This window comes from Sinohyriopsis cumingii, chromosome 9 (genome assembly GCF_028554795.1).
Source record: "Sinohyriopsis cumingii isolate HCF-2022 chromosome 9, ASM2855479v2, whole genome shotgun sequence".
Classification (NCBI taxonomy): Eukaryota; Metazoa; Mollusca; class Bivalvia; order Unionida; family Unionidae; genus Sinohyriopsis; species Sinohyriopsis cumingii.
The window spans coordinates 67061200-67088276 of NC_142969.1; the positions used below are offsets into that span (position 1 = coordinate 67061200).

General features: G+C 37.5%; 1 protein-coding gene across 1 annotated transcript in view; it reads right to left on the minus strand.

Moving 5' to 3' along the window:
• The window catches only part of LOC149791950 (HIG1 domain family member 1A, mitochondrial-like), a 36129-nt gene extending 14097 nt beyond the window's left edge, over positions 1–22032 (minus strand). The window contains exons 1-2 of the mRNA XM_089970464.1: positions 21877–22032; positions 13304–13405 (exon numbers count right to left, since the gene is read on the minus strand). Of these exons, the coding sequence (XP_089826590.1) occupies positions 13304–13391 (88 nt within the window). The 5' untranslated portion in view covers positions 13392–13405; positions 21877–22032. The remainder of the gene's footprint in view (positions 1–13303; positions 13406–21876) is intronic.
• Positions 22033–27077: the final 5045 nt, after the last annotated feature.

Consider the following 27077-nt stretch of genomic DNA (forward strand, 5'->3'; position numbering starts at 1 on the left):
TACGTTCAAATACATCGCAACAGCCACTGGCGTGTACAGGTTTTCTGTGTTCAGTGCCGCTAAATTTGAAATTTTTACAACAACATATCCCTGGCGTCATTCCACTGACAAGCATTCCGGGGTTGTGTCTGTTGTCTTAAATAAAGGAACCGAAGAGGATTTTATGTTGGTAGCAGCTGATGAGACATTAAACTCAACATCTTACTGGTGGTGTTTGGAATTTGTAGCTGAAACACCTCAATTGGTTACTGCATAAAATAATAAATGGAGTCAACAGCGCAACAATACAGATATGATCAAGTACGCAAATGGCATTCAGAGTTAAAAAATACTATTGACAAATGCACAACAAAGATAAAAAATTACAAACGGAATGTAACTGTATTAGACACAATAGTGTATTCGGTATCCGCGGTAGTTGCATCCATGGGAGTATTATTATCAGCGCTGACACCAGTGACAACTGCAATCGCGATCACAATTACAATTTCAACAATTGCAGGAGTTGCTAATTGCGAAAAAAATATCCTCGTGTGCGCTAATAAAATTACACGAGTATGAAAAGTTAAACAGCACGCCCACGAGCACCTACTCGAAATTGTCGTCGTTGATATCATCCAGTCTTGACGATACAATGATATTGGATTTCGAATTCGCGCAGATGGCAGGAGTGTACACCGATTACACAAAGAACTTCGATTTGAAACGACGGCAGATAAATAATGACGTAATTACTTCAGCAGATAGTCGCAAATACAAGCCCGGCGCGAACATCTTTGTTAACAGTAACCTCAACTAAGCCAGAATTCAGTATTAATTTTTCAACTGCGATTTCAGTAAGCGAAATCGCATTAGCACAATTATGAGTATATCACAGTTGGCCCAATATCAGATCAGCATCGTTTGGTAAATTACGAGCAAATAATTCGTTTGTGTTTGCATACAAAAATAAACCCGGTGCCAATGGCACTGATGGCACGCCAGACTGGAACGTCATTGGGTTACCAACCGGGTCTTATCAAATCGAAGAAATCAATGAGGAATTACAATGTCGAATAAAAAATATCACCGGGAAGGAATCCAAAATAGCAATAACTGCTCATGAGCCAACACTGTCGTCCGCGATCGAAATAAACACTCCAGACTACGCCGTGGATATCTATAATAGTTTAATCAGAACAGTGTTAGTGTCATGTTTACCCCTACCCAGAGTAGCCCAGTTTGAAACATGTATAATCAAGGTAATTCTGACAGGCCATTGTTTGATGTCAAACACTGCCAAAGGCTAGCACTAATCTGTTACGTAAGATTGTTGTGGCTAGAATTGAAGAGCCGGACATAGGAGTTGCGAGGCCACCCGATAGCCAATTATCACCTAGGTGTTGAAATGTTTTCCAAGATCAAAAGAAGTTGCCTGAAGAAGTGGGAGTGTCTTAACTTCTTTCCCTGCAAACAGACAGACAGGTTGAACTGGCCGCTAAGACGATTGGACAGGGGCACAGCGCCACCCAATCAGAATCGAGATGGGGAGAGACCTTGATTTGGGTTGAATGATATCCCGTGTCTTCCGGCAAGAGTTAGTTTGCTGAGAGAAATTACCCAGAGAAGAGGTTAGCGTAACTCCGAATAGCCATTCATTCTTGGCGGGAAAATCTTAGAGCAGGAAATTCTAAGTAGAAAGCTTCAAATAAGCTTTGAGGGACAGACCAGTTATAGTTTGGTCCCATAGTCTCAGATAGAGAGACGGAGGAAAAGAGAAGAAAGGAGAGAACTCAGGACAAGTTGAAGTCTAGGAGCGAATTGGAGGAGGAGATAGTAGAGACGGAGGAAAGGAGAAGAAAGGAGAAGAAGGTGAAGTTGAAGTCTGGGAGCGAAATTGGAGGAGATAGTAGAGAGGGAACGGAGACAAATAAGGAGTTAGAGGAATGGAAAGAAGGAAGGAATCAGTGGGAAGAAATAGATGAGTAGATGCAAGGACAGGGAAAATCGAACTCACACTGTAAATCACGGGATGAATTAGGCTGTCACTTGGTCGAGGGAAAGACGAGTGATTGGAAGTTATCGTTTTAAATTATCACATTTATTAAATTGTTATTGATTGAATTTCATCTTAGTGTTCTCTATAATTTAACCGTCGGCATTGCTGACTGGGGGCTCAGAGCTGTAAAACTACCTCGTGACTAATTTAACTTTCTCACCTCATGAGCCAGGGTGGAACTTTCATCATAATTTAATTAAATTATATTGGAAGAACCCCACCCCAATATGTGCAAACGTCACAATTAGGATGGCCTGAAGTCGCTCCACCGGCACAACCAATACCACCAGAACCTAAGAAATCTGACTATGTCACTGATAATAAGTCATATCACGGAGTTTTACCAATATACAAGGAAAATTTAATTCGGCTAAAAAACGCAACGTTGGGCAGTATATTTGAATTTCTCAGTAAGGATGATATCACATGGTTTTTTACTTATGAAAGGGATCTCCAAAGAGGAACAGTTAAATACATGACTATACCCCTATATGAGATCAATGATTACTTCAAATTCATTGATGAAGAGCATAAAAGACAACTACAGCAACTACGGCAACTTTTCTAAGAACATATTTTTGATACATCACTACACAGCAAAATTATTAAACAAATTGAGATATTAAATCAGCTCGCATACGATATGGAATATTTTAACCAGCGATTAATTCAGGCCATAATCATGTTGACAGCGTAACCAAATGTAAGCAACAATTTTTAAACTTCTTTAGAATACCAGAGGCAAATCTACCAAATTTTAAACTTCCCTGGTATAATGTTCCCGAACTAAAAAAATCCGTCACTGACCTCATCAATGAGTCCTTCGACGACATTCTTGCACAATGGAAAAGATCACTACTGGAGCCAACTGTCCTCAGACATAACAATAACCCAACCAAGCAAGGCCGGCATGTATCCCCGGGCATTGTAAACATCACCGATGTGGTCGCGGTCAATCTTGTGTGTGATGTCATTGATGGTAGTTACAGCACAGACACGACAGTATCTAATCGGCATGTATCCCCGGGCATTGTAAACATCACCGATGTGGTCGCGGTCAATCTTGTGTGTGATGTCATTGATGGTAGTTACAGCACAGACACGACAGTATCTAATCAAGCCTAGCAAGGATTTTTTCTTTATTCATTTACTCCGAAAGAACCACCTGGATTTCTAATCGTGCAAGAGCCGATCAATCCGGTCTATCTACGATGTCATAATCCATGGCTGACCAGAATAAATTTCACACTGACAGACCAGTGTGGGAATCCTCTTCATTTGCGGAATGAAACACTACATATTAGTCTCCTGATAAAATCAGGGTGAAGTCATAGACTTCCAATTGTAAAACGATTTTCAATCGTAAAAATCTTCGATTTTCAATTAATAATATTATATTATAATAATGTCCTTGAAGAAAAAATGTGATGATGATTTCATTGATTATAGCAGTGATGTCACTGACGACGACAGTGATAATGATAGCAGTGATGTCACTGTCGACGATAGTGATAGCAGTGATGTCACTGACGACGACAGTGATATGATAGCAGTGCCATCACCGTCAACGTAAAAAATATTTCAATAAATTATTTTAAACAATAAAAAAAAATATAGCATGTACACGCACGTGAAATGTTTTATATACGACAAACAAGTACTTGAAGAATGTATCAAAAAAGTATTCAGCGGAGGGTTGATAGGCGGTCTTAAAATAGTTATTGATGAATACGGCAACGATAATTTTTTACTGACAGAATCGCAGCTGGAACAACTACGAGAGAATCATATCACGATAATCATGTGTCTTCCAGACCAAATCATGAATTATGCTCACTCGTGCATTTCACAAGATCGTCTCAATAAGATATTGCAGTAAAAATATATTTTCTGCAACACTGACAAATTCACTGAAATTTATAGGGTCATTACTAGTAAAAATCACAGAAATCATCCGATTTGCTAATTTCACAACGGTGTTTGCTAGTAAAAATCACAGAAAGCGTCCAATTTGCTAATTTCATAGGGGTAATTACTAGTAAAAATCATAGAAATCATCCGATTTGCTAATTTCATAGGGGTAATTACTAGTAAAAATCATGCGAATTTAGTAAAGGTAAAAAAATACCAAAAATCGTGGAAGATTTCCACAAATAATCAAGCAAGTATTATATAATGTATCATCACGTGAAATGTTTCATACATGATAAAGAACTTCTTGATAAAGCTGTCAAAACTGGAAAAATTACCCCGGAAAAAATAATGGTTGATATATACGGTCATGACGATTTTATACTGACTGATGCGCAACTACAAGTATTGATAAAAGATCATGTTGTGATCGCGCACTGCAGTATACATCAAATCCTCGAATATATATGCGTATTTAGATCTTAGATTTTATATAAATCTCAAATATGTACCACCATACAGATGTTTTCGTGTACGACAAACAAGCACTCGAGCAACTAGTTAGGGCTGCATTTGCACAAGAAGAAATTAACGTTAAATTGCTTATTGATGAATACGGAGACGAAGATTTCTTACTAACACAGCAACAGTTGGATAATCTCAGACGCAAGCATATTACCGCAACAGTATGTGACAGAGATCAAATTCTCAATTATGCACATTCCTGCACTGAACCCGACCAACTTATCGCGCTGATTTCATCTCTTTGATTTCATCAAGGTGACTTCGTCAAGGAAGTAAAAAAAAAGTGATATATTTTTTTTACTTTCGATTTCACTTCCAAGTAAAATCAAGGTAATTTCATCAAGGTGAGGTATTGACTTCCTCGTCGTTGACTTTATGAGCGGACATACAATTTTTTAATTTTCTAACCCGAGTATTTATTTTTTTTTTCATTTCATACTTGGCCGCGAGTGCCAACCTAATCTTTTCAATTGCACGAGACAATGAAACAAATTCATTTATTTGTGCTTCTTCTACTGTAGCCAGCGATTTATACAAATTATTTTGAATTTGTTTTATGAATCGATATTGAGCAGGAAGAATATAACGCCCTGCGCATTTACTTTCATGTAATGATTCAAAATCAGACATAATTGTTTCAGAATTTAGTGATAAATTAAATCCGCGTTCTTCTACATTTTTCATAGCAACAATCACATTATTGATATTTTCGTAATTCATATTTATATATATTTTTATATATTTAAAAGAAAAAAAAATGTGGGTCGTTTGACCCTATTTACAATTGCATATATAATTTATCCTAGGATGGTACAGACGCATAGTATTTACAATTGCATATATAACTTAATTCTAACTTATCCTAGGACAATACAGACACATAGTATTTACAGTATTTACAGTAGGACGGATATAGAAGCATATTTACAGCATTGTATTTACAACTTAATTCTAACTTATCCTAGGACGGCACAGACACATAGTATTTACAGTAAGACGACTTATCCTAACGGAGTCATTTTCTACATTCAACAGCGGGTATACAATCCCCTCAAAATCAACCCCTTGATGATGCAAAAAGCATCCACCATGGGCAGATATGACGAGATTGTATACCACTGTTGAACTTCGAAGACTCCGTCTTCTAATAAGATCGTATCGTATATAAACCGACTAATACCTGAAAGTTCAAAAATAGCTCGGGCGTGACTTGTTTAAAATGTTTTATTTGTTTTTTCTTAAATATGATTGCAGAAAAAATACAGGTGAACCATAAACCCGAACAAGTGCAATAAAATAAGGATTTCATCTGTGAAAAAAAAATATTATACACAACACCAAAGGTGTCGTTGATAAAGTCACCTTGACGAAGTCACTTTGATAAAATCACTTTGACAAAGTCAAAGGGGAAGTAATTGGAGATCATGTTACACGGAGAACCTTTTACCCGTCTGTGGTCGTTAATTCAAATTTAAATTGAAAAATTCCTGTATTTGTGAATGTGGAAGTGTTATAAATGATAATTGTATACCGTGCGCTGGATATATTTACCTACAATGATATCTCAACGAGTATTGCACAAAGGGAGGGAACTAATTGCATGACATATACTTAACGGAGTTATCTCCGTTTGAAAATCCTCGGATTTTAGTGATAATGAAAAATAATTTTCTGCTTATTTTTTGACAACGCGGATTTATATATTTTTTCTGCGACTTTTCGTACTGAGGATATACAAATATCAAAATACTTGCCAGCTGAGTTCATAGATGGGAATATTATTTCTTCATTCGTACTTATGTTGAAAGATTTAACTGCTCTGGGAACTTTTACAAATTTACCAGTGCCACCTCGTGCAGAATTCTCGCTCTGCGTGATGGCTTGTAGATTGGATAAATTATTATTAAGTCTTTGTCCATCAATGTGATCAATTACAAGACCGTCTTTGATCTCTCCATGGAAACACTCGAACACAAACATGTGATTATGATACTTCTTTTTCCCAACAGTAAATCTAAGATAACCAGATTTTTCAACAACACCAACTGGTTTTTTCAACCTGCTGTTTCTGACTATTCCCTCGCGAGATACTTTGTAATTTTTAATGGTTGGATGTGGGACAAATTCTTGGCTCATTTATATAATAATATATTTGTCTAAATCATAATTTGTCTGAAAACTTAGTTAAATAATCACGCTCGGATATATCGTTATTTTTTTTATTGTAATATCGCTTGAGTTCACGGTATTGTTTTCCTCTGCAGCTTGCACATAACTGTGTTTTACTCCTGACTCCGATGCCACATCGCAGACATGGTATTGGTCCTAAACTTCCACGTCGTACGCTTTGGGAATGTTCCCCGCAGAATTCACCTCTGCAGGACTTATTACAGCGAGTTGATGATTTTGTACCAAGCCACTTACAATGATTCATATATAATATTTTCTTATTTAAATATTTGTCTCAAATATAATATGGAGGAATTTGAAAGATTATCTACCACTGGCACTGGAAGATTCGATCTTGACAGATTAACCCCTGACTCGCGATGACGTTCCCTGACTGATCTGTTTGATATTATCAGGAATGCCAAAAAAGAATTTCGCGACGACAGCGCATCTCACGTATGGTCGTCATTTAAAATTATCTGCAACATTGACTCTGTCAATGTTGACTCTGTCATCGACGCTACAATGAATGATGCACGGGCGAAAACGATTATCAATTATCTCTTTGACAGTTGGAAATATTTTTTCAGAATAAAATCTACTGTGCAAGCAGATTCCGATACTTGGATTATCCTTGACAAACTCGACCCTGTCCTTGCTAGTGGAAAGACCATTTTGTTAAGTAAAGACTCCAAACCAGGAATGCTGACCGGGATTGATAAACCATATTACGCTCGAGCATATCCTGTGACCGTGGTCATTTATGGAATCTATCCGATAAAGAAACCAAAAATTGATAAACTCACCCCGATGAGGATGACTTTGTTATTGTCGCTGAATTGTGTAGCCAAGCGAGTAATGGAACATTTTAAAAATGCGATGCAGGGAAATGGTCTGACTGCATTAAGACAGTCCAAAATAACAGCATGGGCTGAGCGGGTTAAACACACAGGAGCATCAATAAACGATGTCGCAAAGCTAGAAAGCGCATTAAGGTTTCCCATAACCGTAACAATGATAACAAAGGAAGTATTACACAAATCGAAATATAATCAATACGGAGCTCCAATAAATATCACTGATCATAACGCTCATGCTTGGACTAATGCAGTTACGATATTTCCACGGGATCGTGTTGTGAAATATTATCGCGGGAACATATTCAATGCTATCAAACAGATAAGCAAAACCGACCCTGTGTCGATGTGGTTGTTTAAAAGTTCTGAAGATTCCGAGTATGATCAATTTGGAAAACCCAACGGTGAATTATACTGGACGGAGTCGTTGCAACAACAAATGAAAAAACTTGCAGAGAAATATCCAATCGAAGAAAACACCGAGCAGTTATTAACTAATTGTTTTACAGTTCCGAGTGTTGTCGCCCACGCTGCCAGAGAAAGAAATTCGTGGAGACCAACCCGAAGTTTCTTTCGGATATACAATTGAGTTGTGTCGAGTATGGACACGGCGGACTGTGGAATACCCAGTATGACCACTGGGATATGATTTCCGTGGATATGATTGCATTCTACCCAGGAAGCTTTCCTGGGAACGGCGAGTGCCGTGAATATTTTAAGCGATTTGGACATCCCACGAACTCGATGACACGAGTTGCTATAAACAGTCCTTTACCTGACTTTGACCTGACAGGATTTGCTCGTGTGACTTCGTTTGAGTTCGCGGAAAAACTTCATCCGTGCTGTTATGTTTGGTTTGGCAGACATGCTAGTGAAAAGCGTTGGGTACCAACAGTGTTATTGCGATATATGCTTGACAGCCGAATACTGGTATCGTTGACTGTCAGTGAAGCAATCATATCATATCATATCGACCGCAGACTTTGGTTGCCAACACCGGAGCGTATAAGTCTCGATGATGTCATTGGCGAGTATGCGCGAGAGAGTCCAAATACTCCCATGGATGTCATTGTTGGTGAAGCTCCTAAAGTTCTCGAGATCAAAATCCGCAATAATGAAAAAACAGCAAAAGATCTCGGACGAAGAATAATCGGTAAATTTACTCAAGGAGGTGCATATGATCATAAACTACATCACTTGCGGTTGATTATCGATGATGCTGAATTAATTGCTGATGCCGTTGCGAGAAATATATTTTGTAATCGGGAGGACGCGCGCTTGTCTGACGGGGAAAAGTTGGGCACAATTGTAAGTTATATCGACGGAGAATCGCCTCAATACACACATTTAAGATCTTCGATGCTGGCTTATGTTTCTATAAATTTGCTATCAATGATAAATCGATTTCCTGACACTGCAGTTAGAGTTGCAACAGATTCATTTTATATCGATAAAAAATATTCGGAATCACTGGCTCGTTTTACAAAGAAAGTCGAAGACGTTTGCAATGAATCATGGAGATCATGGAGAATAAAAGCGGAGGTGTTACATGGATATTGTGAATCCGCTGATGTTACGATTAAGGATAACTATTGTAATACAGAATTATCAGAAATTTCTTCTGCACCATCTGTGCATGATCCAATCACTAGACACAAAACTGTTTATTTAAACAGACCTGGCGGGTCTGGTAAGACAACTCGATCGATTGAATTATTTCGAAATTCAGATTTAATTATGCTAACACCTACACACAGGCTCGCCAGGGAGATGAAACAACGAGGAGTTAATTCTTGTACTTGGCACAGCTTTTTCAAATACAGCGGTGGTGTATGGACTCCAGATCGAATGGGAACAAAATATATTCCCGGGAAAATAATTTGGGATGAGATATGTACGGTACCATTAGATACATTAAAAACGTTTCTTGATTGGCTTCTAACAGCGAATACTGCAGTGATAATGTGCGGCAATCACGGTCAGCCACCTCCGTTTGTCGGCGTATCTCCACATGATTGGTTAAAAGATTTTGTTGATTATTACGAAGAAGTGTCTGATGATCATAGAGCATTTGATGCAACATTGAAGGAATTTAAAACATTAATCAGATTACAACCGAATAAAATTCAATGTGAAATTATGCGCGGGGTGATTCCTGAAACTTCAATGAGCGACTTTTGGAAAACACGGAAACCAGACGATTTGATAGTGGCATGTAGAAAGATAGTCAGAGACACACTTCAACAACAGCTATTTCAATTACAACAAGAAAAGTTTCCAATGTTGCCAGTGCCGTTATGTTATAGACCAGCTGATACGCGGTTACAGAATATACATGTTGATATTCCTGGGAACTTGACAGAGTCAAGGAAACAGAATTTAGTATTGAATGATATTGTGCTAGTTGACATTAATGCTGTCAAAGACGCACTAAAAATGAATAAATCCCCGTGGACGCTAGGATACGCAATGACGATTCATTCATCTCAAGGACTGACTACAACTGTCTGGATCGTTGATGATCAAATCGAATGGTCAAACTTAGTTTACGTAGCTGTGTCCAGAGTTAGAAGAATATCTCAACTGCGAAGAATTGTCTTGGAAGAGTTAATAACTGATAGTGATGCAAACAACAGCAACATAATAAAAAGAAAATTAGCCGGTTACAAACAGAGTGACAAAAAAAAATAATCGAGAATTTGATCTCGACACTGACTTTGTCATTGCGCTGAAACAACAGCAGAATAATCACTATGCGAGTTGTAATTGTATAATGCTATGGTAGCATTCGAGTAATAACCCAAGACAATCCACCGTAGATAGAAAAGATAACAGTCGCAGTCATACACGTGATAATGTGAAGCTGACCTGTCTTGAGTGTAATCGACGTAGAGGCACCAGCGCCTTGGGTGCTAGTTAAGTGATTGCGGTGGTAATTGGGTGTCCTAGGGAATTACCTGCAGTTGCTCACGTGTGAATCCACGTTGAGGAGCAGCCGAATCCAGCCTGTAGATTGCTGGTCGACCAGTGGATCTTGTTACGGTGGATATCTTGTGTGTGGTAACACTCCAAATAGGATCAATCGCTCTCGCTTTACCACCTTCAAGTTCACCTGGTTCATATAAATATCTCACAGTGACATTACCCAGTATTGGCTGCGCTGAAGAATCACGTTGTACGGGTATATATTTTTTTGTGATTGCGATGGCAGGTTTCATGTTGGTTGTTTGAGTAATTTCATTATTTAGCGCAGTTATCACACTTGGTAATCTTGCAACCCATTCACGAGATCTCGTATCCTGAATAAATTCCTTCGCGTACTGATATCCAAATAACCGCTCAGCAAGTGTTTGATTAAATTGTTCAACAATTGCCTGATCACGATGAATTTCAGTATGCCCTCGTCTGATGGTGACGTTATGTTGCTTCATCAGCGATGATACTGCACCTTGAAATTCTTTGCCAGGATCAACTTGTAACAACTGCGGCCATCGCAGACCACCTTGTGGTTCAAGCCCTTGTTGATAAATTCGCTGAAACGCATTGGCTACTTCAGATGCTGTTTTAGTCGCTAACAGCACCGCATCTTTGTATCTAGTTGCAACATCAACTACAGTTAACGCGTACTTGTATGTGTTTTGACATCTTCGGATTTTAATAATATCGTGTGGCAGAAATAATATATCGGCTTAGTGAACTTCATTAGGAACACTAACATCAAAATGTGCAAAGTGAATTTGTTTAGGACGCGATAGATAAATTTGCCATATTGCCTGTCGGGATAACCAATTCTTTGCAGTAACTTGCGTAACTTTTGCTGCTTCAGCGAGTTTACTAACTGCTGTGCAGCCTCTCCAATATCCCTTTGGGTAATAATAAATCGACTCCATTATAATTAATTACCAGCACCTAGCACTAATTTACCTTTCATTGCAGATTTTATTAACCAGGTAGCTAACTTTTCTTTGAAAGATTTATCAGTGATGGCATTTAGCGCGTGAATTAATTTCACATCCATGAGATGGCGCTGTTGCAAATCCTTACTTCGGTAAACTACATCATGTGCATGACACGCCTTATAGATGGCATTTATCGGATACTCACCTGATTTTGGTTGATCTAAGGCATCAAGTCTGATATCAAGTCGGGTTCCAGGACCACAGTAATTATATCCCGGAAGATGTTTTTCTCCTGGGTATTTTCCCCATGGAGTTCCGGGTAACTTTGCTAACTTAGCTGCGATATCACCTCCTCGCATTTTTTTTTACCCGACGAAATAAATTTAAACTTTTTTGTACCGCAACGTTCACACTTGCCTGTAAGCACAGATCGATTATTTTTTGTTGTAGTGGTTGTTATATCCGCAGTTGGGGTACGTGTTCTACATTTCACACAATATAAATCAATATTATTTTATAATATATCTAATGGAGATCACTGACTTTTCTGCTACAAAATGACAAGAGCCAATCAAACATAACTCACTGCTACCAAATTCAATTCGAATGATAATTATAGGTCCATCTGGGAGTGGTAAGACGCAGTTGTTACTTAATTTAATAATGAAGTGGATGAAGTGGGAAAAGTTGTATTTGGTAGCTCCGTCTGTGGACGATCAGAGATGCTATGACGTAATAAAGGATTTTAACGAAAGTGCAAAAGTTATAAGTGAGGACGATAAAGACGTCGTCGAATTTATCACTGATATCAATGAAGCGCCGAGTATTGATGACATTGATGGAAGTGTAAATAATTTAGTCGTGTACGATGATGTGATGTTAGACAAACAGACAAACCCTGCCAGGATATTCTCAAGCGGCAGACATAAAAACACTGATGTGATTTATGTAACTCAACGATATACACAAATACCAAAAGTGATCAGAGATAAACTGTAATATTCTTGCGGTGTTTAACGGCGTTGACATACACACGTTACGAAATATACATCAGACTTGGTGCAGCGGCGACATGATATAAATAAATTTAGAAATTTCTTTAGTTGTGCTCAGGCAAAACCACATGGATTTGTAACGATAAATCTACATGATCCTCGAACACGGTATCGAGTTGGGTTAGATACAATTTTTAACTAGACTGGCGATGACAGGCAAAACCTGCCAGGATATTTTCCAGAGCAGCAGAGAGCAGAAAATATCCCCGAGTGTTTTCGCAAGATGGACCCTTGCATCAAGAAATAGTTGTATAGGTAGATATTTTCACGATATAACCCTTTAAGTCAGCAGAGAAAGCCCATTTTGTCATGTTTTCTGAATAGAGGGTTTATTTTGTGAAAATAATATCTCTATCTAAAATGTCCTCGATAGAAGGTTCTGTTAAGCGAAATACTTTGTGGGATTCACCCTCTCTGCTGCTTCTCCTGTATGAATATGTATGGTCTCCTGTATGAATATGTGTGGTCTCCTGTACAATGTCACAAACAAAAAACACACCTTGTCTGGTATGGTCTCCTGTACAATGTCACAAACAAAAAACACACCCTTGTCTGGTATGGTCTCCTGTACAATGACACAAACAAAAAACACCCCCTTGTCTGGTATGGTCTCTTGTACAATGACAAACAAAAAAACCCCACCCTTTTTACAAGAATCTCATGTTATTTGTGTTGCGCTGGCCTTTTTGGATTTCATCTTGAAAACTGAATAAAAAGTATAATTTTTTTACTCTACTGTGATTTCTCAGCAAGTCTTGAGTGCAGCCATAAATATTACTGTACCATGAACTTTGTGTAATAAAGATTATATTCCATGTAAAATCAGTTAACACTAAGCCGCTGACTCACCTATTGGAACAAAAGGATCCTTTTTGATTTTCTTCCAGAGTTTGTTTTGGTTGCTCTCTTGCCAGCCTGCAATTTCTTTAGGTTCCATCACTGCTTTACTCTCTAAAGTGATACAAATGAAAGTATAAAATAACCCACAAAAAACACGCTGAATATCCAGGAGTTTCAACAAGAATCAAAAGATCATGCACAAATGGAAAATCTGCTGTGGTGTGGAAAAGGGTGCTTGCAATGGCCCACTCTCATATTAGAAATTTATACAACAGCAACTTTATCATCAGTACATTCTCTATGTTCTTAATTCTTGTTTGTCTCTCAATCCATAAATGTATAAATGGTGAATTTTTTTATTTGAAAAAGACTGAGCAGTGAGCAATCAAATGTTGTTGGCAATATGTATTTTGATCAAATGTTGCAAAATTTAAAAAGAAAACAATATGATGATGGAAAAGAGATGCACATGGCAAAAATGTGGTTCAGAAGGAAAAAAGAGATGATCACAAATCAATTAAACAATATCTGCTCATCAGTTAACATGCCTGTCACACAGGAGGAAAATCCTTCTGATTTTTGGGGATGTTCCATGCCTCCCTCTGAATGTTTAGCAGAGAACTCCTGATTATTAGATATGTATGTCAATTTTCATTTCTCTGACAAAAATTCTACATAAATAGATGTAACACACGCACTCCATAGAAGCTATGTTCTATTTTATCACCTGTGAATATTGTTGTGACGAAATATCACTACAAATTTTTTTCTTCAGTAAATATAATGTTAAGTTTAAACATTATTCACGTAAATTTCAGAAATTTTTAACCCCTACAACAATACTATAGTAAAAACTAAACCACAACAATAAAACTGTCACCAATTAGTTTCAATCCAGTGAATGGTCACTGTGAATGCTGTGTATTTTCTCTACAAGCAAATTTGCATCTCCGTTTCCACCAAAGAAAGTTCAGCTAGTAAACATCTGGCATTCATGTACTATATACATATATATAAACTTAAATTACCATGATTAAATTTAAAGAAGGAATGAAATAAATATACCTTGCAGCATAGCAGTATATGTTCCCCAAAAGAACTAATTCAGAATAAATATTTTAATTAGTAAACAGTGTTACATGCCTCATGAGTTGACTCAAAGGAAATAAGGTGGGATATAAAACATGGGAATAACAGTTGCCACATGTAACACAGTAAGTTGTGCTTGCAGATTTGAACTGTTAAAATGAAATCATAAGCATTGTTAAGTTACAACAGAGTGGGGCATCGTTTTTCAATTTCTGGTAGTTGCATACACACACATTGTAGAACATGGTTTCTTTGTAGTATGTTGGAGGGACAGTCTTTTTCACAAGATAAATGAAAGGAAAAGGATTACCCGTTATTTAGTCACACTGACTTTATTGTTTGTTTACTTAAGTCCAACCTTTAGCTATTGTGCAGTTTAGCCACAGCTGACCAGAATATGAAAGGCAGCGTATCCTGGGTGAAAATAAGGCATGTCACAGGGTGAACGGCATGTTCGATGGATGCTCACCCCACCCCATTTCACCTTTAAACATGATTAGGCCAACATCCTTACAATTTAATGGCTGACCACTACATTTTTCCCTGCCCCCTGCCCCCTGGAAAAGTTTTTGCGGGTGCCCCTGGTGCCTCCGTTGAGAATTTCATACATATTGGATCCAGATGATTGGTCAATAATTACTGAAACCGGTGCTTAAAAAATGCTGTGTAACAACGTCTCCGTACTTGGCTTTTGAAAAGTTGACAGGTATTCTCTCATGTGATGCCAGTATTATCTTAGTGTGGAGGACTCAAAGGGTATGGGCAGAAAAAAATCAAGTGCCCTTGATTTTTCTACCTGTATACTTTTCATTGTTCCTACCCCATAATATCTCAGGAATCCAACTCATGCATATAGTCTAATACCTACTGACCTGACAGAATCTGGATCCTTTCAATGTTTCTGTTCAAGTTATCTTTACACAGAAGGTGGGAAAATGAACTGGGCATTTTTATAGAATTTTCATTCCATCCACTTTTGTTTGATACTCTTCTTTCATCAACCTCTCTCTACGCAAGAGACTCATCTGATGTCTAGTACTGCCTGGTAGCAGCTTTTTTATAAATACTAAAGCCCAAAGAATCACACACACATTTGCAGAGTTTGTTTTGAAAAATGTTCTCGTCACATTTGGCTTCTGCCTAACAAATAGTAACATTATATTTTTCACCATGTTGGAACTTTTCAATGCAAATTCCCATTTGCTTCCATTGCGAAGTTGCTGAAGTGTTCAGGATACATTTTCATATTCAGCATATGATGATTACTTTGATAAAAACATTATCTTTTCACTTCATAATAATCTTTGGTGATATCTACTGGCCCTCATTGATACCACAACACTTTTACATCCTCAATCTTCTCACCAATGGGCTTTAGATTTCAGATAATCTATTTTCACTTTCACAACACTTTTAGCTTCTAAAATACTAACCGATTCCAAAAATTATCTCTTGACTGTATTAACAGTTTTGGTAACATATTCCTGATACCTTAGTAAAAAATTACGAATGTCCATAATACATATATTTTTTCCAATTATCCAAGTATATACATAAAACAGTTTGATATATATATATATAGAGATACATATAACAATACTATACTGCATAGATGAAATAGCATGCATGCATATATATATATATATATATATATATATATATATATATATATATGCCTATTTCATCAATGTAGTATATTATTGATTCCTCTTGTTTATGTTATACCCCTTCACAGGAACATAGAAGGCCATTCGATAACTGATTAAATAACAAACTGGAGTCCCACAAAGGAACAATGTTCTACTGGCTAAAAGAATTTCCAGGATAAGACCATTTCTTCCTTTTAACTCTGATATTCTTCACCAATAATAACAATTTTAAATTCACTTCTTGGTGGACATATTGGTTGTCATATCTGCATCATTTTCTAAAGGACCAAGTAAACATCATTAGCAACCTTTTGGTGAAAACCCAATATGACCATAAATGACAAGTAGTGACAGCAACATTTTAACTATAGCCACTATGGCATCCACATCAGATACACAGTTGGTACCATTTTTATTTGGGCATTTAGGTATCACGTGAAATATACTGCTGATAAAGTCATCCATTTGGTTGGAGCAGAGGTAATACTTTCATGATGCCCTCCATGGTTGCCATGTCGTGGGTCAGTTTGCATCATTTTCAGTTATTACCCATCAGATATCATTTTAAGTCTCTGTTACAAATCCGTATGATAAGAAGACTTTCCTTTAAAGATGAGTAGCTACAACAAGATTGTAAAGATGGTGGACAGAATGGGTATCAGATCTGCACCATTTTCAGTTAGGACAAACTAGACATAAGAAATCTTTTGGCCAATATGAATTGACATCCAGGAGAAGCAGCAATAAGTTTTTCAAGATGGCTACTGTGGCAGCCATATGAAATGCCGCAGTGGCACCATTTTTATTCAGGGCCAACTAGATATCATAAGAAACAGTCATGTGAAATTGTTGTGTCAAAATCACTGTTCATTCAGAAGAAGCAGACAGAAGATTCTCAAAATTACTTCTGTTGTAGATACACTGGACCTCAGATTGGCACCTTTTCATTTAGGACCAACCAAACATCATAAGAAGTCTTTCAGTAAAAAAAACCAAGTTGAAATGATCATCCATTAATCAGGAGTAGCAATAACATGATTTTCAAGATGGCATACTAGACATCATAAAAAAAGTCAATATGACATTCTCTTCAGGACAACTAGTAATAAAAAAATTTTCTAGATGGCTGCTATGTTGTCCCTACTGGACATCAGGTCAACATTGTCTTCATTTAGGGCCAACAAGACACCCAGTCAATATGACCATCCATTTCATAATAGCAGTGACAACAAAATTTTCAAGATGGTTACTATAACGGCCAATTTCATTTTCAAGCAGCAATGTTTTAATTTAGAACCATCTACAGAATGTGTTTCATGGAAATACTCCAGGTAGTTTATAAGTAATGATAACAAACTTTCATGCCAAGGGATGGAGATATAATGAAAAGACCATCACATAAACTATTCTGGTTCATGAGCAGTACAGTTGACAAATTAGCTCCAGGGCCTTCTATTTTCAAACAACATTTGAAGAAAAAAATATTAAATTAGAAAAATGTAAACCAAACAAATTAGTACATAGTTACATTTCAGTTGCAAATCACATCAATCCAAAATTTCTCATTGTCTTTTGCAAAATACCATATAGATAACGTAATTAATACACCACTTTAACAGTATGTAGTTATGAGCATTACATCAAATATACCAAGTCAATAACAGACACAAAATTGCTTTCATTTATTCCTAGGCTTGTCCTGTTTGGCAAAGTCTTTTAAGATTCATTTCAGAATTGTTACATACCATTTTAACAAAAATATAGCTTGCAAATGCCATAAGAAAAAGAAAAAAAAATCATAGACTGACGAAAAACTTAAAATTCATGATAATGAAAGAAAGTATGATGTAATCGTTTTCAAGTATTACTACACTTCTCATCAATTCAGTAGTGAGAAACTAAGTCTTATTTCACTTTTGAATATTCACAAATAAATGGTACAAATTAATCAACCACAAAATGAAAAGATATTTTCACTTTTTTCTCCTTTTAAAGAACTGCACTTGAAGGTACTTTCAATGAGCAACATTTTTCAAATTGTACTTTATGTCCATTGTTTGTTATTACTCCATACATAATAATGATAGCCACTTACAAATTTCCAACAAGTGGTCATAGTCTAGGATACATATAATAACACAAAAGCTAATTTTCTGGTTCTTCTGTGCAAAATATATATATATATATATATATATATATATATATATATATATATATATACACTTTTTAACTGGGCCATTCACTGTGAAACAGCCATTAGTTTCTAAAACATCACCAAAAATAGACCAAATCCAAAACACTTCAATGTTGTTTTGAAACAATCCCAATAAATTCAAATGCACATTGTTTTTTTTTTGGGGGGGTGGAGGGTTTGGGGTGTGTGTGGTGGGGGTTGGTGGACCACACTACAGCAGTAATGAATTCAAGATCAAACCGAGTAAGGGTCAATAATAGGTTGCAGGTGATAATGTATTAAGACCAAACCAAGTAACAGTCACTGACCTCAACTTTTCATAAAAAAAAATATATATATATATATATATATATATATATATATATATATATAATCTTTTACTGATTTAGGCTGAGAGACGCAACTCTTGAGGTACTATCCTTCTGCCAGGTCATGTGATGTGATCACAGTTCTTGACGGACAGGGGCCCCGAGTGGCCGAGTGGTCTAAAGCGCTCTTCGTTACGGATCACTGCCATCTCACCTCTGTCTGCGGCGGTTCGAGTCTAAGATTCAGCCAATGTGGGCATGTGAGAAAGCTTGCCAGTAGCTTCTCGTGGGTTGGTGGTTCTTTCCGGGGTTTTCCGGGTTCTTCCTCCACCATTAATACTGGCCGCCATGTATAGCCTATCGTGCTGAAAAATGGCGTTAAACCCCACAACAACAACAACAACTTGACGGACAAAAGTGGGTGGTATTGAAGAAAAGAACAAGAAAGTAAATTTACGCTGACGCCAAGTAATGTAGACATTCTACACACGTTAAAAAAATGAAAATAAAAACAAAACATAATCTGAAGAAAACAGTGTAGGCTTCTGAGTATAAGCTTCTTATGCGCCAATAATTAATCAGAGTAAATTAAATGAAGTAGTAGTGTAAAAAAAAAACAGCCCAACAGTTTTCACCAGTTTAAACGATCTACGATCATACCACGCAACTTCGCAAGAGAGACACAAAGTTTAGCGATAGCCAGGTTCATCCTGTTTTCTACGAAAGTTATCATTAGTTGTTGTTGTTGTAGGGTTTAACGCCATTTTTCAGCACACGATAGGCTATACATGGCGGCCAGTATTAATGGTAGAGGAAGAACCCGGGAAAACCCCGGAAAGAACCACCGACCCACGAGAAGCTACTGGCAAGCTTTCTCACATACCCACATTGGCTGAATCCTAGACTCAAACCGCCGCAGACAGAGGTGAGATGGCAGTGATCCATAAAGAAGAGCGCTTTAGACCACTCGGCCACTCGGGTCCCCAAAAGTTATCATTAGAAATACAATATATTTTCAGATAATGTCATAAATTAGTTAGAGCTTATATACCTTATGGAATGTGATGTTTTACTAACTTTAACTGAGCCAAGATCAAACAGCGGTCACTGGTCAACTCTACCGAGTCAACTCAAGTCGTGAATAAATACCACAGTAATCAGACGTTTTATCAATAAAGTACGACGAAATCTCTGACAACATGAAATCACCTTATCGGTACAAGAAATGAACACCTATAGTACCAATAAGGTGACTTCGCGTTGTCAGAGATTTCGTGGTACTTTATTGATAAAAACGTCCGACTCCTGTGATAAATAATGATGCTTTTTTAATTTAAGAAACAGAAACACTACAGATACACATCTTCAATCTATCATGTCATCAAAGCCTTATAACTGTTTACTTACGCATTGATTTAAAAATCCGACCGAAGATGAATGAAGGCAAACGTCTTTTAGAAATAACCTGTTAAGTTTATGATGTAGCAAAACACTGATTTAATTGATATCAGCAGCCGGTTTATTCAACGAGTCACGTTTACAAGTCAAGGTTAGTGACGCAATTGCGTGCACGTTAACCAACTTGTACTGCGCATGCCCTGGCCGCTCCCATTTTGGTGTTTACTATTAAACGGTATGCCTATTCATTTAAATTCTGTGATCTATGTAATATAACATAATATCGTGTGTGCATTCGTTGAGTTTGTGAAAACAAAAATTGAACGAACATATGGGACTTCATAGGGGCTCCTTTCTCAGATCACACTAATTATAAAACTGACGGCTGAGCTATCATACGCATGTGGGGGGAAGTTCTATGTCGTTACATGTTCTCGAAATTACGAGTTTATTTCTTTTTTTAACCTCATAATTTGGAACTGAAGGTGTTCCGTAACAAGATCTGTCATGGAAAGGCACCTCAATCCAACCATCAAAAGTGTAGCTTTATTTGTCAACAATTATAACGAGAGTCATGTGCTAATTTTAGTAATGAGTGTTCCAAACTCAAGACTGTTAAAGGACTGAAATTCCATTAATAAAACAATGTCTCTAAAAAAAAAAAAAATCATTTACAACTAGGATAAGCTCTCAAAAGATTCTTTTTCCTAAAACATAACTTACATTATTAACCAATCCTGGCCAGCCTAACCCATATATACTATATTTTATGTTAACGAATATAGTTTTGAATTCATATACAATAATAAAATGACTGTATCGTGAGATAACTAAAATCCTAATTAGTATTAAATACACTCCACATCAAATTAATGTTTTCAAATTAATCTTTTACTGCAGATGAAATGGCAAATATCTTGCAGTACAACCATACTGATCTCTGTCTGGTCTGGTCGGCCTGGTGTCAGGATAATGTGACTGGGTGGAACATCATGCTACATATCTGCAGCATGATGCCCCAGTGCTAGACATCACTATAAACTGCCACACTGCAGACATCGTAGCGATATGACTGAAAAGTTAAACTACGTTAAAAATCCGAATCTCTCTCTCTCTCTCTCTCTCTCTCTCTCACACACACACACACTTTATCATGAGTCCACATCAAATTAATGTTTTTAAATATATCTTTTACTGCAGATGAAATGGCAAATATCTTGCAGTACAACCAGACTAATCTGCGCTGACCTAAATTTAAGACACATTTTGGCTTATTAACAGTCATAAAATCAAGTGGCATTTAAAACCCAAATGTAAGTTGCATCATTTCTAGATAGAACACTTACTGACTTAATATCACAGCGGTAGTTTGCATTTGGACATACATATTTTAATTTAATTACCAGTTTATTACGAGAGAATTTTCATATCAACATTTTCAGATATCAAATTTTTAATGTTTAGATTTTATATTAATTTATTATTTAGTGATACACTTAGAAATAAGAACTGAAAATGTAGTTACATGCATATGACTTCAACTTTAAGTAGGGCCTTGAGAAATAGTCACTTAAACAATACATGCAACCGTCTTGGCGACAGAAACAATTATTTATATTTGACTTGACCCTTTTAAATAAAATTCCTCGTCAACTCTTATTCGCATTATTAGAAGTATTGCCGATTTAAATACCGTTTATGGTAGATGATGTAAAATGGGTTCATTAACTTAACCTAGACTGCAAGCATACTTGTAAATATCACGTTCAGTGTTTTTTATGCTTCTGTGCAATGTTTTGAATCATTCTGGGCCGATAAATCAGCCCTTCACCCGTGATGATATTGGTTTTCGGGTGAGGGGCTGATATCACCTATTCATTAAAAGCTGCAATTATCTGCAATCAAATTTAGCTGCACATATCGATGTATATTTTACACACTTACCGGTATTTCCCGTGGATGTGCAGCTACCGTCAGCTGAAGGGTTTTTTAGGGTGACATGTAGATTATATTTCCTGATTAAATCATATGGTTGTTGACTTGTAAATCCACTTGGAATATCACAACCAGCTGTCCTGTGACCATTTTGAATTTCTCGCTTGATATGGCCGTTACCAATTACCGGTATATGTCTAAAGTGTTCGCGGGTTTGTTCCGGAATGATTTGCATGCAGCAAAATTGCATATTTTAATGAACAGGTGACATCATACACACAACATCGTCCAACAGTATCAACACACATTTGTGGGCTTGATTTATCGGACTAGAATCATTCTGCCACCACATACATCAACTTTTGCACATCCCTGGGGTAAGAAACACCAGGGCCTGTCCTAGTTCTTGCTCAAACAAAAAGATTCTTTTATAAAATTAAAAAGTGATTTTCATTTCGATGTCTCCAAACATCCAGAACGACTTAAAGACTCCCCAGCAGATACTGAAATCCGGTCCTGGTGGAGATTATGCTTGTTACACTTTAGTCATCTCTACTCGGTTCATGACCTTAGACGTCCTCAACTGAATAACGAATGTGGTGGTGTAACAGTTCCGCTTTTTCAGGGACCACTATTGTCTAAAATGCAAGGAATTTTAGAGACAATTATGGTTTAAAATGCAAAGCATTTGTGGAAATGCACTGGCTATTTCTGAAAATATCTCATGAATTCTGTATAAAACATGCCACGACGAAGACAGTGCTGGCCCAACAACGAGACTCGAGGGGCCCCGAGTGGTCGAGTGGTCTAAAGCGCTCTCCGTTACGGATCACTGCCATCTCACCTCTGTCTGCGTAGGTTCGAGTCTAGGATTCAGCCAATGTGGGTATGTGAGAAAGCTTGCCAGTAGCTTCTCGTGGGTCGGTGGTTGTTCCCGGGGTTTTCCGGGTTCTTCCTCCACCATTAATACTGGCCGCCATACATAGCCTATTGTGTCCTGAAAAATGGCGTTAAACCCCACAACAACAACAACGAAACTCGAAATGCAATCATTTCAGGTGGATTCATTAGCCAAGCAGCAGAGGAGGTGAACAGACCTTTTTGTAGAAGCGTCCAAATACCGAAATAAGCCTTCCTAAAAAAGGGATTAATAACATTAAAAATCAAAATAACTAAATACATTGAGGATTCTCTACGAGAGTTCTTCTCTAAGAGTCCCTCTTGGGGGTTAGTCCACGCTAATTCTCCGACCGTAAACTCGTCAATAGCGAGTACATTACAAACACGAACCAACTTGAGGTCGCACCTCCTCTGCTGCCATAATTAAATCATTATCATATCAATAATGCCACCAGCTAAAGAATCTCACACTGCTAGATTAGCTCGAGAGAGACTAGAAGCAATCAAAACATTTCTTCCTGTTCGTGATTGTGTTAGACAAAAATTGCAAGAACGTCAAGAAGCACAAGATGAATTTGCAGAAGGCACAGAACAATTATTTAAACCAGTTGTCGAACCAGCCAAGAAGATTGTTACAGCAACTGAGGCGGTTCAAAAAACTCTAGAGACATTACCCGCTGATATTGCTGGCCGTCTTCCACCACCCCAGCAACCTCCTCAACCAGAACCTGAAGTACCACAACCGTCAGGAGTTAGAGTCAGCATCATGAATAAATTCACGCCAGAAGGTATTGCCGCTATCAAAGACCCAGACCAATTACTTGACATTGCCGCGTTTGGATATCATGTAAGAGAAAAATATGTAAAACCCGAATATGTTGGAGGGTTGAGATCTATCGATTGGATTAGGGATGTATATCGCGTCGCTACTGATACTTCGCAAATCAGATCCGAGCAAGATATTAATAGTTTTGACCTCTTTAATAATACAGTATACGAGCATATTAAACGAGTAAAGCAAGAAAGGATACTAAAAGAAGAAGAAATAAAACAACTTGAAAAATCAAAAGCGGAAAGAATATTAAAAGAAAGGGAATAAAGCAGCAACCGAAAAAAAAGAAGCAGGAAAACAACAATTTTCTTTACCGCAGCGAAGAATGATGTCGGAAACTGAAAAGTCTAAAGAGCTACTTAAAAAAATCAGAAGAAGAATTAAAATTATTTACGAAAAAAGTGGAAACAACAAGTAAGGAAGACGGAGCAACTGGAAGTGGTTTTCCTTTGGTTACTCAAGGAAGTGGCTTTATTACTTGTCCTAACAATATTCGTTCTGACGTAGAACGACCAGAAATACTGAATGGAGGACAACGTGCAGGAAATAATCCTCCAGAAATTGATAACGAAATATCTGATATTTGTCGAAGATTATTTACTGGCGGTATTATGGATCGCAGCATTTATCGTTCCCTTATTGATGAAATTGCTGATGATTATCACAGCGACTAAACAATTAATTAATCAGTATATAAAAAAATGATTATACACACTGCTCAACGTGGACCGATCATGGTCACGGTAGTAAATTCACGATTACCAACCTATAAAGCAACTTACGGAGATGGTCTCGATGATGTTGTTCAGGGTTTATTCTGAAGGATAGCTCCCAAAGCAATACCGATCGCAAAACAATTATCAATGAAAGTTATTGACGTTGTTCGTGATAAAGCTCTTGGTGCTATTGGTAACGTTGCCAGTAAAGCGTTTTTGGCAATCAAGGACAGACTAGCACGATTAATACGTAAACCTCAAGGAGGTTCACCAAAAGCGGTCCAGCCAGTGAAATTACCAAGCACTGAAGTGATGCCCGCGGATGTCAGTAAAGTAATAAATCAACCTGCAAATCAAAAACTAGCAGCGCTGATAAATCAAGGAGCTGAACAAAAAAATACGAGTATGATATCAGGAAGTGGTCTTCGTTTTAGAAGATAATAAATTATAATAAAATGTTTAAATGTACATCTGACCTAGCGTTTGACATGGATGCACCAGTACTCAAGGATGAGTCAGTGCGTGATTATCAGTATTATTCTTATGAAGCAGTATCACCAAATCAATGTGGACGAATTGAATTACGAGTTCAGGATACAAGTAGGTATTTCTTGCCTCTGAAGCATTTATTGAAGTCACATGTAAACTTGTAACAAATGTTGTCGCTAATACAGAATACAGAGATAATGTCAGAGTTGGATTTGTTAATAATGGTATCATTGCCTTATTCAAAAGTGCCATATACATGATTGATGGAAAAGAAATTGAAACAATCCAGCATAATGTTGACGTTGCAACAACGATTATAGACCTAGCAAGATATTCAGATGATGATACTAGATTAGCTGGTCCGACTATGATGTTCGCTAAGGGTAATTCTGACCATCCTGATCACAACCAATTTCGTCTCGTACAAGTGACGCGTAATACTTCGACTGATCCACAAGCTGCTGGAGCGATAGATAGACCAGCTGATGCGTTTTTGATGCTACAAAGTCAGAACCTTATAATTTAGGCTTTGACACACGTAAATTAATGTTAAAAGGTAATCCCACTGTCCCATATCTTTGGATTTTGTAGAACTGTCCGAAAGGTTATTTTTGGAGCTAAACATACAGGTGTACTCGTGAGAAAAGGTGATGATAATTATGCTATCTGGCGAGAAAATGGCGCTGCTGATGGTAAAGTAATATTATCTAAACTCTCATTGTGGATGCCGGTAATGACTCCATCGCTCGCTGAAGAACAGCGACTACTTTCTTTTATGGATCAAGGCGGTAAATCAATATTATCGTGGCTAACAACAACTACCGATAGTATTCAAAGTACCGCCAATATTACATTTACTTGGCATATATCATCACAGCATTGTGTTTCTGCACCAAGACATATCTTTGTTGCTCTTCAAGATGCTGCACGATTAAACAATCAAAAAAGAAATCCAATGGTATTTGACCAACTTAGAGTCACTGAAGTATCTTTAAGAATAAACGGACATCAATAACCATCCGAGGATATATCATTGAAATTTGACGAAAATAATATATCACGTGCATATCATCGTTTGATGACATTTATGGGACGTGATCAAAATATGGACACTGGTTTGCAAATATCACAAATTTTACAACACTGTACCCAATTTATTACTTTTCGCTGGAACATCTTGATTTAGTTAAGCAATCTGTCGTTGGTATACATTTTCGAGCTAGCATAACCCCAGGTGGTGTTAATTACAGAGCAATTGCTGTTATACTCAGAGATAAAGCAATATTACTTGAAGGTGTTTGTGGGCGAATGAGAGTCGTTGATGCACCAGTGGAAAACATGTAGATAATTAGACATACCGCGTTTATTATAAAAATGTCATACAATCACGTTAATGTCACTCTGACTCCCGGTCAGGTGAAAAAATTACAATCAAAAAACGCGAGCGCAACCGGAGCAACGATAACACTAACGCGGGATCAAATTGCAAATGGTGGCCCAAACAAGTTATCGTTGTCTAAAACTCAACTAAAACATTTCAATAAAGCGAAGCGAGCAAAAACGGAGTTCAACTTGATTTCGTTCCAAAAGCCATCAAGGACATGATTAAAACCTGTGGTATATTTCCACTTCTCGTAGCAATAACAGCGCTGATAGCTGCTGCTGATCCAGCTGTCGCAAAAGCAGCCGCGTTAGGTGTTGTTGGAACAGCTGCTGGAATGGCATTAAAGAAAACGACTGGAAAAGGATATAAAAAAGGGAACGGGTCTAAGACTACCAGGAACTCCACCCTCATGGTACGGAAAGGGTCTAAGACGTCCAGGAACCCCGCCCTCATGGTACCCCAAACGCCGTTAACAGACGCAGCACGTCTTGCACCGATGTCAAATTTTGATTTGCTCGATGCTGTTAAACAATTAAATATAAAAAATGTCAGAGGTGTTTTTATGAGAGATCAGTTACCGCGTGGACCAAATAATCCAGAAACTGGAATTATTAATCTCGATAACAGAGATGGTCCAGGAACTCACTGGGTTGCTCACGAGATACATCTACGTGGAATTGTTTATTTCGATTCGTATGGGCTAGCACCACCATTTGAATTCCTAAATTACGTACATAGAGTACGAAGCACCTCCCTTCCCATTCCAGTCTGGTATTCAACGCTACCAACACAAACATTAACCGATCCACCAATATGCGGCCGTGAAGTAATTAATGTACTTGACGCGTTATCAAAATCAACCAAACCACCTCACAAAGTCGTGCACGAG